We start from the raw sequence: 15,972 nt of genomic DNA, 5'->3' as shown, positions 1-15,972 counted from the left end.
AAGGCCCGCGTCCCGCCCACTCGCCGCCACGTGGTTGAGGGCTGGTCGCGGCCCACTGACGTCACCAGCACGCGCCTCGGCCGCTGCAGTCCACCTGGTTTGCGAGTCTGGTGGTTGTAACTTCTCCGCGAGCCGGCTGCTTGGTCGCCGCCACCTCTCAGGTCCGGAGGCTCGTGGCGTCACAGGCTCTCGACATGTCAATGCTGGCTGAGCGTGAGTGGAGGGAGCGAGGGTGAAGTTTCCAGGTGACGCGCCCGGCCAGACCAAGTGGTGCGGGGTGCGGGTCTCCGGCGCGCAGTGGGGCGGGGGATGCCAGGGGACTGGGTAACCCCGGTTCGTCTCGCCCTGCCTGCCGCAGAGATTTCCCGGCGCAGCCTTCCCCAGGTTAGCTACTGGTCGGTTAGTGAAAGAGACTGCCAGTGTCCACGTGGGACTTTGTCCTCAAGCTCAGATCTGGGCACGCGCGCGGTGGGCTCGAATGGGAGCCAGAACGCCGATCGTAGGAACCCTGACTTGGTCTTTCACTTCCCGGCTCTCAGCTTCTTCTGGTTAAAAAGAGGCGGCTGGGCCAGCAGAATCTCTTCAGGCAGTGAAATCCCGTTCTCGAAGGTTTATTGAACCCAGAAAAAGAAAAGCAAAGGGGTTAAAAGCGTCAAACGCAGGAAGTTAGCCTTTTTTAGGGGATGCAGGGCTAATGAGTGATTCTAAGTAAGACTGGCTTAGTTGGGCTTAGTTGGAAATGTTAACATTCTTGTGTGACAGGAGTGTTGGCTGTAACGCCGCGTCCTGCTTCAGTTTGCTTCTGACACCACCACTTTGTGAAGTTCATCAATTCTCTCCCTCTGGAGAGGCTATTTGACTTCTGAGCGGTATCTGTAGCTAAGGTTTCCTGCCACCAGATGGCAGTCGTGCTTTGGCCATGAAAAGATGGCCCATAACTTTTTGGAAGTGTATAGTGAGCAATGAACAGAAACCGCTTGAACAGACCTACAGCAACCACATAGGATTCTGTGAAATAAATGTTATCAGCATCCTCTTATCTAAGAAGGTGGAAGAATGGGAGCACAAAACGCAAGGAGTAAACAGTTTTACAGGGAGTTCCAGTTTTACAGGGGATGAAATCGAGGTGCAGAGGAAAATAATTTGCCCTGAGTCACTGAGCTAGAAAGTGACAAATTTGATCTAGTTATCTCGTATCTTAACTTTTTTGTCACTAGGACCAGCAGTTTTCTATTGTTTTTAAATAGGGACTTACAGAAAAGAATATGTTCTAGACTGTGACTCTGTGGGCTGTTTGTTCATTTGTAAAACTAGGGCTGCTAAGATCTTTTCTGGTTTTAATATTTTCTGATGTATGCTTAATACAGCATGCACGTTGGCCCTGGCTCTGCTGTTCATTTATGTCTCTTTCCATGATAAGTTTCTGTGGGACTATTAAAAACTACTTTTATTATCTTCATTACTAGGTTGGCTTAAAAAAAAATCAATGAAGTGGTGAATGTGAAAATATTTCAAAGTATGAAATGCTTGCTGTAGATGCATGAAATGCTGTCTGTAGACATCAGTAATTCAAGTTGCATGATTACAAGGGAATATTTTGAGTTCTTGTCTCCCCACCATGACTCCAGATTTTCAAATCTTTTGGTTTTTTTTTATGCTTATTTATTTTTGAGACAAGAGTTGTGAGTGGGGGAGGGCCAGAGAGAGAGGGAGACACAGAATCCCAGCAGGCTCAGGCTCTGAGCTGTCAGCACATACCCCAGTGCTCAAACCCAAGACCTGCGAGATCATGACCTGAGCTGAAGTGAGATGCTTAACTGATTGAGCCACCCAGGCACCCCAAATTTTCAAATCTTTGGCATAATATTATATTTTGTGTTATCTTTTAAAATAACTTGCTAAGTATAGTTTGTGGCATCTTTTGTGATTAGATATTTAGGACTGATGTTCTCATTTTATTTTATTTTTTTTGTTGTTGTTTTTTTGTTTTTTTTTTTGTTTTTTTGTTTTTATTTTTGAGACAGAGAGAGACAGAGCATGAACGGGGGAGGGTCAGAGAGAGGGAGACACAGAATCTGAAACAGGCTCCAGGCTCTGAGCTGTCAGCACAGAGCCCGACGCGGGGCTTGAACTCACGGACCGCGAGATCATGACCTGAGCCGAAGTCGGCCGCTTAACCGACTGAGCCACCCAGGCGCCCCTGTTCTCATTTTAGAAGTAAGAAAATAGAAGCAAAGAAAAACCCCATACTCATAATTTCACTGCCTAGCAATTCTATTTTCTGTTAGTTTATAAAATTGGGGTGATTCTTAATTCTGTAGGTACAGTTTTGGTTTTTCCCCCACTTAACATTAGTGAAGATTTTCAATTCATTAAGCACATGCTATTTCCTGTTTTCCCTTGCCATGTGTACTATATTTTGTTTTATTTTTGCTATAGGCACTTACCCTATTTTTAAAATCTAGTAGTTTTCTTTGTGTTTCTCAAATATATTTTTTATTTATTATTTCTTTAATTATCAAGTGTTATTTTATTGGGTCTCCTTTGTGTAAGACAAAAAATCTAGCTTACCGAAACTTCCCCCATGTAAGACAAGAATTTAATTTATTGATCTCACTTCGTAGTCTTTATATCATTTGAAGTTTTAGACCTGGATTTTTATCAAGATATTACTCTTTTCTTAGATTCTTTCCTTTTCGAGACAATTTTTGACACTTCTAGTCATATTTATAGTCAAATCACACTATAGTTAATGGATTTTAGTGCTCATCACATTAAGATTTTTATACTGCAGTTTCTTTAACTTTGAATATGTCTTGAATAATTTTTTAATAGGAATACATGGTACATGGATGGTATATTTTGAGCTCTTGAATATCTAAAAGTGTCCTCTGAAAAAGAGAAAAAAGACAAAACTTCTGTCCCTGGCTTTTGGGACTCAACACACCTTTCAGAGTAAGCTGAATCCTGGCATAAGTCATGTGGTATTAGGCATGGAGTAATTGGAAAGTGAATAGAATTGAGAGTCTAGAAATAAACCGTTATATTTATACTCAATTGATTTTCAAGAGTGCCAAGACAATTCAATGGGGAAGGAATAGTTTTTTCAAAGAACGGTGCTCAAGCAACTGGATGTTCACAAGCAAAAGAATGAAGTTGTACTCTTATTTAAGCATGTATATAAAAATTAATTCAAAATTAATTATATTTAATCATATTTAAATATAATTATTTTGGGGTGATGAAAATATTCTTTAAGTAGGTAATGGTGATGGTACTACTCCATGAATATACTAAAAACCAATGAATACTACACTTTAAATGGGTGAATTTTATGGTTTGTGAATTATATCTCAACAAAACTACTTAAGCATTAAATAGTTGGAAAATATAGTTGGATAGTTATATAATCTAGAGTTAAATAAGGCCTTTCTAATGTTACCTAGGTAAAAAATATAGCAAAAAATGATTTATATACTTGATTATAAATTATTTTTATAATTTCTCTATTAAAAATGCTATTAAACTTTGCTTCAACAGAAAAAAAAAGAAAAGGGTTATTTATTGGGGTTACCCCCAAAATGCCTTGATGGAACCATCTAAAGTTAGAACTCCAAATAGGAGGAGTCCGGCTAGCGGATGGCAGAACACATCATCCTAAATAGTGATTCTGCAGATTCAGGGTACTCAACCCTGAGGCCCAGTACTCCAGACTCCCAGAAGGAAAGCCAAGTATTCAGTATAAACCATATTGTTTGTATTAACAATTAGGCATAGTGAGCCACTCACCAATTTGCAGAATGCTTGGAACCCTCCTGAAAGCCAGGTTCCCAGCCAAGGTGCCAACCTTGTAAGCAAGCCTTTCGAAGGTTAGTAGTGAGGCCTGCTATGTTCTCTTCTGCACACAGGGTTAACAAGTTGACATCTAAGCGCAGAATGATTGTGGAATAAGAATAACAAAGCACATGTAAAAGTTGATCCAATCTGAACAGACCAGTGACAGTCTTTTCCTTGCCACGGTTTCCCAAACCTGGAAATTCTACAGCACTAGAGCCCGAAAAGCCTTCCAGTGAAGTAGGGTTCGGATCAAATAAATTTGGGAAACATAGCATGCCTGCTTTGCCCTTAGAGGATCTACACATCTGCATATGAAATGTTCTGGGAAAGTCTCTAATATGGAACACTATTAAATTTTGTTTCACACAATGTTGCTCTATTTTATTTTAATGGGAAGCTCCCCTGATTTAACATCCTCGCTGGGGAAACCCTGCCCTACCCCTTTATTTGAGGATACCTGACATTTCTGCAAGGAAGAGGAACTGACCTTGGTGATCTTTTGTATAAGCATTATTACAGTCTGCTGTGTATGTGTATGTAACATAAAGTGTTGGAGTTCTTATTGGATAAGGTGGGTTCATTCATTCTCAGAAATGTCTTTCTCATATAAGCCCCAGTTAGAATCCCTGGCAGGCACCGCTGTGGAGAGACATGAACGCTGACACATACCAGTAAGCAGCCTTACAAAGAGAACATGGCTAAGAAGGCTCATATCTGGTATGTTGTTCATTAGCAGAGGCAATGTTATTCTCTGTATTTACTAAGATAGGTAAACTGGTAACTTAGTCATGGTTAACATTTTGGGGTCACCTTTTTCTTGCAAAACTGTAGATTTGAGCCCAACTTGTTTTGCTTTTTCTGCATGCTTATAAAAAGTTTACTTTTGTTTGGATGTGTGTAGTTTTGGGTCCCTTTATTGATTTTATGTGTTATACTGTAAGCCTCTCACTGGAGGTTGTATTATTTTTAAATTATGTTGTGAAGATGTGAGGGCGATCTGGCTGTGACACCTGTCACCGCATTGATTGCCAGGGTCGATTTGGCTGACCTGGCTGGTTAGGTGGGTGTCCCCTTCCCCACTGCTCTATGTGTGTCCCTCCCAAAGCTGCACAATAGGTCGAAGAGGGCGACCTTCCCCTTTAGAAAAGGGATAGAGGAGGACTGTTCTTCTGTCAAGGGTATACTAGTAGCTGTGCTCCCCTTCTAGAACCTTCACCCCAAGGTCCGTTTGTAGAATGTAGGGTAATCAAGCTTCCAAGACTCTAGACACATCCAAATGAGGTGCAGCATGTGACACTCTGCCTTCCTTGAAGGAGGAGGGGACGCAGGGAGTTAAGAGACTGCCAAGCATAAGGCTGTTGTTGATAGTGAGATACTGTGCTTTGATTGCTGCAGTAGGTCAATAATAAGCACACTTGACCTCCAAATTTCTCAATTGGCCACAATTTACTTTAGGGCTTCGTGTTCTTGTTCTGTGAACTTTTTGAGGTTCTCTATCTCTGCAGCAATTTTCCATAAAACTATACTGATAAATTTGAGTTCCCAACGGTCAATTATTTGTATGCATTAAAAAATACTTAATACGAAGAGATTCAAAGCAGTTCCCTTAATTATGTTCTTTCCTTCCTTCATTCCTTTCCTCTTGTCTCCTTTTTTCTTCCTTCTTTCTTTTGAATTCACTCATACATTCATTCACATATTTCCTGAGTGCCTGCTGTGGACATAGCATTTTCTACTTCTTGCAATGAAGCATGAAAAAGAATAGCACACAAATATAAGCTGTAAGGAGATGATGGTCTCATAGGAAACATAAGAGAAGGATATTAGTAGTCATAATACAGAAGAATGTGTATTCAATGCCAGAAAAGAAGCAGATAGTTTATTTTGGAAGTTCAGAGAAGGGGTCATGTGTCTCTAGGGCATTTCAGTAATAAGGGATGACATCATAACTATGTGTAGATCACATGTGTGGAGGGTACAGTTGACTCTCCCCAAGATCATAATGACTGTTGTATATTGTGGATTAAGAATATAAGCTTTGATGTCAGTAGGCCCTTGCTTTGTATAGAGGCTCTGATATTTGTTTGGGGGCATTAGGTACATTTCTTTCTCTAAGCCTCAGATTTCCTCATCTGAAAAATAGAGGTAAGAATTTCCATCCTCATTGGGTTATTGTGCAAATCGAATACAATATATGGATAACATTTGGTACATAACGTATGGCACCGGAAGCTGTAGTGGCTGATGCTGCTGGTGGTGATGATGACACTGGTGTTGACAAGTGCTTACAGTTGCTGCCTTTAGCTGAGTGTGGAAGGCCAACTGATGGTATATCATGTATGTCTGTTTGTCACATTTGGAGGGAACACTGTTATTTTTATCTTAGGCCAGTTTGTATATTGAGAATATAGTAGTTACTGGGAAAACCAGGGTAAGTAATCCAATCTGATGATATTTCATTGAATGCTGAATGTGATATCTGTATCTAATAAAACATATTGTTTGTCATATTTTTTGCAAATATGTGTGTACGTATTAGGTTTTGTGTGTATTTGTGTAGTGTTTTCCAGGTTTAAAAGATAAATTGCTGATGAGATACTTTGTCATTTGCAGGTCGGCGGAAGCAGAAGTGGGCCGTGGATCCGAGAAACACTGCCTGGAGCAATGATGATTCCAAGTTTGGCCAGAGGATGCTAGAGAAGATGGGGTGGTCTAAAGGAAAGGTATGTTGGAGAAGAGCAAAAGAAATTGGAGCCATGCATAAAGGCAAATCAGGAGAATGCATCTTTCTTAGGACACTGGGAGAAATTTGTGTTTTTGATCAGTAAGTGATTTTGGAGACATAACTAAATTGTGACAATAAAATTAGAATTGAACATAAAGGTCAGTTCTCTTCGTTTATCATTTAAATTGCTGTGATTAGCATCTTTTATAGATTGTGCCTTTTAATTAGCTGCACTTGGAATCATACTTAACCATCAGTGTTTTTATATTGCTAAGAGTAATATTTTGTTCCCCTTTATAGCTCAGAATATACATTTCCCCATTTTCCTCACACTATTTATTCCTGGTTGAAATGGGTTTCTGGTGATACTTTTGTATTTAAATGGTTCTTGTGATGGCCTTTAATGATCTTGTTCCCAATCCAGTGGATCCTTTTTTATTCTCACGTTACTTAATCCCTTAGCAGCATTGGACATACTGGACTATTCTTGGCAATACTTGTGTCTTGGCTTCCACAGTACTGCTCTCTCCCCTGTTTTTCCTTCTACCACATTGGCCACTCCTAAGTATGTTGCTGGCTCTTCCTCCTCCAGCCTTTTGAGCTCTGGAGCTCCTCAGCCCCAGGCCTTTTCTGTATTCTGAAAGGTGAGCTCTTTGATTCCATACCATACTTTGAATGGTCTAAATTCTGAGAATTATCTGGTCCAGATCTGTCCTCTGAGCTTCAGGTTTGTAAATTCACCAGACTGCTTGACATTTCCACTTGAGTGAGCATCTCAAACTTTATAATTTTTGTTATAAAATTCTTGATACCCACCTTCCAGTCTTTTCCGTCTCAAGTTTTCCCCATTTTTGTAAATGGTCTTGCTTGGTTCCTCTACCTCTCTCACTTCTCGCATCGCCAGTCATTATTCCTCTCTATCCGGGGCCCCATCCTGGTCCACACACCATCACTGCCTGCCCTCTCAGCTGCTTCCCTCCCTCCTTTTCTTCCTCGGGGCCGTTTGCCAAACAATAGCCAGAATATCTTTTGAAATACAGAAATTAGATCATGGCATTCCCTTGCTTAAAAGTTCAGTGGCTTCCCATCGTTTTAAAAAATTAAATCCAAATTTCTACTGTAATTTCTAGGGTCCTGTGAGGTCTAGCCCCTTTATTTTATCTTATTTTCTCTCTGTCCACTCACCTAGAGCCACCCTGGTTGCCTTTTAGTTTCTTCAGTACAGCAGCCTCTCTGAGACACCTTACAAATGAGTGTTGATTGATTTAGGGACTTGGGGTCTCCTTTCTCCACTCTGTCAGTGTTGTTTTGTAAAATTATGTAATGGAGAGAGCCATAGATTTGTAATATCTCCAATGGGATTCCATTAGTTTGGTAATAGTACTCTGATTTCGAGCATCACAAAAAGGCATGTTCTGCATAGTGTGTACATGGGCCGTGAAATAGGTCTCAGGTTGAAGAGTTAGCATTCATTATTGTAAGTGCATCCTTGGTATTACAGACGTACTTTGTAAGAATCCATTAGACTGTGTCCTCTCTGAGGATAAGGATAGTGCCTCACTCCTGGATATTTCGTAATTAGTCGAATAGTTGATGAAGGAAGAAAGATGTGATCTCTCTTTATACTTGATAAAAATACTAACTCTCTTTGTGCTTGACCTCCACAGGGTTTAGGGGCTCAGGAGCAAGGAGCCACAGATCATATTAAAGTTCAAGTTAAAAATAACCACCTGGGACTTGGAGCTACAATCAATAATGAAGTGAGCAACAGTGTGTTTGCTGGGGGTTTTCCTTGCATGATTGGCTTTTTTGTAAATACACATATTTCATCAAATTGATGAGGTTTTAACTATGCACGTGTGTATCTTCCATGCTGTGGTTGACTAAAGAGCCCATAACTAAGCAGGCTTTTTGCCACACACCATGCCTTCACCTTGCCTTGTTGTCCTTATGGGATTCTTTACTTGATTATGTCTAAGATCCGAATTAGTTTTGTTCCTAAACTTTGAAAAAAATATTCTTTTTATAGAAATATTCATTTCAGTATAGAAAGGAATTTTTATCTTTATCTTCTTTCTAATATTTGCTTATACTATTAAAACTTAGTGGCATTTAACTTCGGAGAGAAATTAAGTTTTTTCTGCAAGAAAGTGGTGATCTTTTCCTGTCCTTTTGTCTATTTTTTAATTTCATTTTTTAACATTTATTTATTTTTGAGAGAGACCAAGTGTGGGCGGAAGAGGGGCAGAGAGAGAGGGAGAGACAGTGTCCGAAGCAGGCTACAGGCTGTGAGCTGTCAGCACAGAGCCCCATGCCGGACTCGGACCCACGAACTGTGAGATCATGACTTGAGCCCAAGTCGAACGTTTAACTGACTGAGCCAACCAGGCGCCTCCCTTTTGTCTGTTTCCGACTATTGGTATATAGCAGTTGAATTTATTCACGTTTCTCCTTAAATACTGGTGCTTTGAAAATATAACACTGTAATTAAAAATTAATGGCCTATTGTGCTTTTCATTTTCAGTATTACTATAGTGTCTATGTTTTAAGTGTATAAGTATATATAAGTGTATAAGTATTCAGTATTACTATAGTGTCTGAGCTGAAAACTTTGTTCTTAAATTTTTACAGCCAGCAGAATCTGATAGGAAATCTGGAGAACTACTTATTATTTTGGAGAACTACACCAAATTATTTATTTGATATACTGAGTAATGGACTAGAAATAGTAATTGCGCTGAGTGATAGACTAGAGCAGCTAAAATTTTTCGGACTAACAGCTAAAATTTTAAACCACTAAAGAGTTTATATGGGGTTGGTTTTGAAGGTAGTTGTTAAAAGATAGATGTATAGATACACTTAATTTTTAGGAGAAGCGTTGCCCAGTAAACCTATTTTTAACATGCCTTAACCTTCAGCATTCTTAAAAAAGTGTGTATAAGGCAAATTTCTGCATTGATACTTGCTTCCCACTGGTTAGATTGTTTCGGAGATGCCCATTCCCTTTTAAAGTCGGGTTATTTTTGTTACAATGAACATATTAGCACCACTTCATGAAGGTGCTGACAGAGGGAAATTGGAGTCTTTCTTACTCCTTCCTCAGTGTGGTTTTGTAAATTGGGGGTCAATGCAAGCATGTAGAATTGGGCAAAGTATTTTAAATTCACATGAGCACAAAAGAGAGCCCTGAACTGTCACTGCTTTTTTCCTTTGACCCACATAATATTTCCATAATGAGGTAATGATTTTATTTTGCTTTATTTTAATATTTAGCATGCAGGTTGCCTGTTGATTATTTGATTATAAGTGGACTGTTGATAAGTTATCCACATTTGAAATCAGGACTCAGGCTTCAAATAAGCCCATTTTTAATACTGACACAGATAAATTACATTTTAAATTTATATTATTTCTTCATTCAAATTTATGTCATAATGTTTTGATGAAACATTTAAAGTTTCACATTAACCACTAGATTTCCTTGATTCCAAAATAAATCTATCTCAACTGGTGCAAGTAAACTGTAAGCTTACCTTTATTTGATTTTTTGGATATTTTCAGGATAACTGGATTGCTCATCAGGATGATTTTAACCAGCTTCTGGCTGAGCTGAACACTTGCCATGGGCAAGAAACAGCAGGTAGGGGAAACCTTTGCTTTGTTGTCCGTTGGATCTATAGAAGACACGTCTCAGTTTAAATTTTTTTACCAACTCTTTTTACTATAAGCATTATATATCTGAAAGTTAATTGATTGAAGTTATTACAATAGGCATTTCTGTTTACATTTTAATGGTGCTCTCCCCATCAAAAGCAAACACTTTTTCCCAGTAATAGTTTGAGAATGGCAAGATAAATCTGTTCAGTTCACAATCTCAAACAGTAAAGTGACCTTTCTGGGGATCCTTGAGTGTGACTAAAAACATGTTTTTAAAATATAAAGCAAAAACAAATACGTATACAAAGCAAGAAATATCAAGTAGGACCACAAACCAGCAGCCAGCAAAGGCTTACTAGAAAAGCCTTTTTTGTGTTGATACTACTTAGTGAAATTTGTTTTACCTTTGAATGTATATAAGAGATTCAAAATGCTCAGGTAAAGTAAAATTTGTTACAAGGAGCTCAGTACTAGAAATTGTATACCTAAGGTATAGGAACTGGAAATGAAACAGTTGAATATTGGGCATTCCATATTAACAGAAAAATAGTACTGTTAAGGGAACATGGATGGTATAGTCCTCAGACTTTTGGGCCTTTGGTCTAATTTTAGAGTTTAAAGGAAGTTTTTTTTGTCACATGGCTATTTGGAAAGCAAGGGCATGATGTCACCTAATTCTTGAAGAAATCTAGACTGTTAGCTCTTTGGCAAACAGTTTTTTTAAAAGAATAGTGGTAAAATACACGTAACAAAATTAACCATTTAACCGTTTTTAAGTGTACAGATCAGGGACATTAGGTACATTCATACTGTTGTGCAAGCATCACACCATCTATCCGTAGAACACTTCATCTCGTAAAACTGAAACGGTGTCCCCATTCAATACTTACTCCCCATTCTTCTCTCTCTCAAGCCCTTGGTAGCCACCATTCTACTTTCTGTCTCTGAATTTGACTACTCTAGGTACCTCATATAAGTGGGATGATAAGGTATCTGTCTTCTGCATCCAGATCATTTCACTGAACAGAATGTCCATGTTATACCATTTCCAGGCATTCGGTTTTGTATCATTCCTTCCTTTTAAGGCTCAGTAGTGTTTCATTGTATGTACATACCACATTTTGCTTATCATTCATTCATCCATCAGTGGACACTTGGGTCGTCTCATGGTAATTCTAAGTTTTTGAAGAACTGCCACAGTATTTTCTGTAATGGCTACACCATTTTACATTCACAACAGTGCACATGACTTCCAGTTTCTCCATATGCTTGCCAACACTGGTTATTTTCTAGGTTTTTGGTTTTTTTGATAGGAGACATCCTGATGGGTGTGAGGGGATATCTCATAGGCTTTTGATTTGCATTTCTCTAGTGATTAGTCATGTCCGACATCTTTTCATATACTTGGCTGTTTTTATGTCTTCTTTGGAAACAGGTCTTCAATTCTTCAATTCCTTTGCCCCTTTCTGAATTGTTTTGTTGTTGTTGATGATGAGTTATATTCTGCAAACATTTTTGTAAGGAATTTCTTTCTGTTCCCTGTGATTATGTTTGGCATACACTGAACTGTCAAAAGATGTTTGTTAAATTGGAAGAGGAAAAACTTTGTGGAATTAAAAATCAACCAAGTTCAGCAAACATTTATTGAGCTGTGTACTGAGTTAGACTTGAGGATATGTAGATGTATGAGACCCTGCTTAAGAGTTAGCTAGAGGATATGCTGGTAATTGGTAAAATTATAGGGCAAATTCAACTCTGGGAAGATTTATTGCAGTACTGCTTATAGGACTGAGCCCAAAAGCATGAAGGGAAAGGTGCTGTGTTTGTGTTTTCCCTAATTCCTTGTTAGAATCTATAACTTGGACAGTTTTCTTATCCATGGGATAACTATCAGAACTATCCTAATAGTTCTGTATAAAAAGATTTATGGTCCTAATAAAAAAGATGCCAGTTTGTTAGCCAGAGAAAAACATAAGGAAAATGTTTTGTGAAAACACCAACTGGACTGGTATCAGGAAATGCGGGATATATGCAGTAGTAAATCTCGAGGACATTTAACCCTTACTAATTATAAACAAAAACATCTTTACATTCAGGATTTTAGTTGAAATCAGTAGAACCACAGATATGAATGTAAACATCATCATCTAAGACTTGCAGGTTTTGACTGAAGAGTAATAGAGTGTCATGGTTTAGAGATGAACACCAGAGCCAGACTGCCCAGATTGACATCTCTACTTGTGTGACCTTGACCTTGAGTACATTACTGAACATCTCTGTACCTTGGTTTCCTTTTTGGTGAAATGCAGATAATAGTACCATCCTCAGAAGGTTGTTGTGAGAATTAGATACATTAATATAACTAAAGCACGTTGAACACTGCCTAACTTATAGTAAGTACTCAATAAGTATTAGCTGCTATAATCTTTATGATTGTTGTTATTTGTAGAGATAGAACTCCATAGTAGAATATTTCCTCTTGATTACTTTTAGTAATTAGAATATAGTGCCACCAAGAAAGTGTGTTACTTTTCAGGTGGATAGATTTGGGCTCATTACTGAGACTGTTCCTAAGTGTCATTAATGAAATCAAAGGCAATAATGTGCTTTCTCCCCAGATTAAAAAAAAAAAAAAAAAAAGAATGCTCTTAAGATAATGAATATTATAAATAGCCTCACTTGTTGGCAGCTAGATATAAATAAAATTTGAAATCTTTGTATGACTGATGGATGATCTGCAATTATTATAAGGTAAAAAAAGATGAAAACCCGTATGTATGGCATGAGTTTGTAGGAAAATATAGAGAGGAAATACATGTGTGTTTGCTTGGGTATGCATCAGTGGTTTTCAACTGAGGGCAGTGTCTGGAGACATTTTTGTTTGTTACAACTAGAGGTGCTTCCGGTGACCGGTAGATAGAGGCCAGGGATGCTGTTTAATATCCTACAGTGCACAGTATAGCCCCCGATAACAAAGGATTATCTGGCCCCAAATACTAGTGGTGCTGAGGTTGATATACATAGAGTAGCTCCAGAATATCTATTCTGTACATATTTTATATACATAAAATATCTATGGAAAAATACTGAAGAAACTGGTAAGAGTGATTGCGTCTGGGAAGGGAGCTGAGTGGCTGGGAAACAGGGATGAGAGGAAATTAAGCTTGTGCTATAGTCCTTTTGTACCTTCATGACTTTGTACCATGTGTGTTTTGTCCTACTCAAAAAATTGTTTAAAAATTAAGTTCAGGGGCGCCTGGGTGGCTCAGTCGGTTAGGCGTCCGACTTCAGCTCAGGTCACGATCTTGCAGTCCGTGAGTTCGAGCCCTGCGTCAGGCTCTGGGCTGATGGCTCAGAGCCTGGAGCCTGCTTCTGGTTCTGTGTCTCCCTCTCTCTCTGCCCCTCCCCCGTTCATGCTCTGTCTCTCTCTGTCTCAAAAATAAACAAACGTTAAAAAAAATTTTTTTTTAAATAAATAAATAAATTTAAAAAAATTAAGTTTAAAACTGTTTCTTGAGTCCATTTCCCTCATTTACGGCCACTTCTGATGCTTCTGCTCTCCTTTGCCACAGAACTCGAATTTTCTATACAAATTGATTTCAGTTCTGTTCTCTCTTTTTAAAAACTTTTAACATGGATTGAGTCAGTCTCAGACAGTCTGTTTAGCTGCTCTGCCTCTCTTTCGCCTCTTCTAGACTTGGCAGACACTCACTGTGTGGGGCGGGGAACCCAAAACATCACACTCACTTCTCTGGATTTTCTTAGCCTTAACTGGGACTGTGTAATTCTCTGCTTTGCTCCACTATAATATCTTGGAGTCATTCCCCTCCTGCCCCCCAATATTTTGTTGCGGTTTTCTTAGTAAGAGAGACCATTGAAATGAGCCAGTTCACCATTACTGGAAGCAGGACTCTGGCTAGAATGTTTTTTTTTTTTTTTTAAATCTTAGTGAGGTATAATTTACATATATACAGTGTACCCATTTTTGAGAGTACAGTTCCATGAGTTTTGACAAATGTATATACCTCTAATATATAATATCGTAATAACCATGATAAATTTTCATTATTATAAAAAATTATCTTGGGTCGCTTCCGAGTCAGCCCCCTGCCACTCTCCCCCCCACCCCTCACTTCATTCTCTGGCCCCATACAACCACTGATCTCTCTATATAGACTGGTTTTGTATTTTCTTTTCTGCCTGGCTTGTTTTTCTCAGCACAAGTCATCCATGTTGTGTTTTATCCATGGAGATTTATCCATGTTGCGTTTATCAGTAACTCATTTCATTCCTGAATAGTATGCCATTGTATGCATATGCCATAATTGTTTATCTGTTCACCTGCTGATGGACATTTGGGTTGTTTCCAGTTTTTGCCTACTATACCCAGAGCTGCTGTGAACATTTCTGTGCACATCTTCGTGTGGACATATGTTTTCATTTCAGCGAGAGCCCTGTGCTCCCTTCCTTGTGCTATGTCCAGAAATTGCCTCTTGACAGAAATCCAGGGCAGTCCTTGAGCTCACGTCCTTTGTTGCCCCTCTGTCAAGGATGACAGTCCTGTGCTGCCTGTCATCAGTATCTCATGAGTTGTTTCATATCTTTTGTTTTCCCATTGTTTATAGTAGAGGGGCGTGCCCCATGGCAGTTACCTTTTGTGGGCAGAAGACAGGGAGTCTTCCTGCCGTCTCTTTTAAACCCATGTCAGTCAGACTTTGCCTCACTGCTCCACAGAATCTGCCCTTGCCAAAGTCACCAGTGACTTCCATGTTAGCAAATCCAGTGGGTATTTAAAAAAAATTTTTTTTAGAGGGAGAGAGGGAGAAAGAATCTCAAGCAGGTTCTATGCCCAGCATGGAGCTTGACATGGGGCTCGATCTCAATGACTCTGAGATCATGACCTGAGCCAAAATCAGGAGTCGGACACCTTACCGACTGAGCCACCCAGGCATCCCTCCAGTGGGCATTTTTTAATCCTCATCTTACCTCGCCCGTGACATAGATGTTCACTGCTTCTTGAAGCACTCATTTTCCTTGGCTTCTCAGACCCCACCATCTCCTGGTTTTCTTCCTGCTTCACTGGCCACTTCTCCTTAATCTCTGTTGCATTTTTCTTATCCCAGGCTTATCATGTCTGGGGCCCAGCAGTTCAGTCCTAGGACTGCCTTCATCTGTTATCTACACCAATTGTTTATTACATCATGGCCGGATGTAACAACATGGCTGGGATGTTTAGTGACAACGGCCAGATTGCTCGCTATGGTGTCACCCTCTCTCCTAAATTCCAGACTTGTATTGAACCCCCAACTCAGTATTCTTAATTTGGGGTGTCATCAGCTGTCAACCTCTCACACTTAACATGTTCAAACTCCAGTTCTGACTACTTCCCCACACCTACCCTCAGACGGTTTTATCCAATGTCTTTCCTATTTCAGTTGATGTCAGTTCCATCCTTCTAGTTATTCAAGCTCAACACCTGTGTCCACTAGGAAATGTTGTTGGTTCTGCCTTCAGAATATATCCACACCCTGACTGCTTCCTGCCACCTGCACTATATCCAGTATGATCTGAGCAATCATTTTTTCTTTTCTAGGTTTATAACAGCTTCTAAAGCTGGTTTTCTCGTCCATGGCACTACTGAAGTTTTAGCCTAGATAATTCTTTGCTGTGAGGCAGGTCCTGTGCAAATAGGATGATTAAGCAGCATCCCTGGCCTCTATCCACTAAATGCCACTGGCACCTCTCCCACCCGC

The 15,972-nt window shown here is 39.4% G+C and overlaps 1 protein-coding gene across 1 annotated transcript in view; it reads left to right on the top strand.

The window, feature by feature from the left end:
• The first annotated feature begins 76 nt into the window (after positions 1–76).
• PINX1 (PIN2 (TERF1) interacting telomerase inhibitor 1) overlaps positions 77–15,972 on the top strand; it is an 87,718-nt gene continuing 71,822 nt past the window's right edge. Inside the window, exons 1-4 of the mRNA XM_042935006.1 lie at positions 77–213; positions 6,451–6,560; positions 8,230–8,322; positions 10,124–10,202. Coding sequence (XP_042790940.1) covers positions 195–213; positions 6,451–6,560; positions 8,230–8,322; positions 10,124–10,202 — 301 coding nt within the window. The 5' untranslated portion in view covers positions 77–194. The remainder of the gene's footprint in view (positions 214–6,450; positions 6,561–8,229; positions 8,323–10,123; positions 10,203–15,972) is intronic.

The sequence above is a fragment of the Panthera leo genome, chromosome B1 (assembly GCF_018350215.1).
Source record: "Panthera leo isolate Ple1 chromosome B1, P.leo_Ple1_pat1.1, whole genome shotgun sequence".
NCBI lineage: Eukaryota > Metazoa > Chordata > Mammalia > Carnivora > Felidae > Panthera > Panthera leo.
This window is presented reverse-complemented; position numbering and strand designations above follow the sequence as displayed.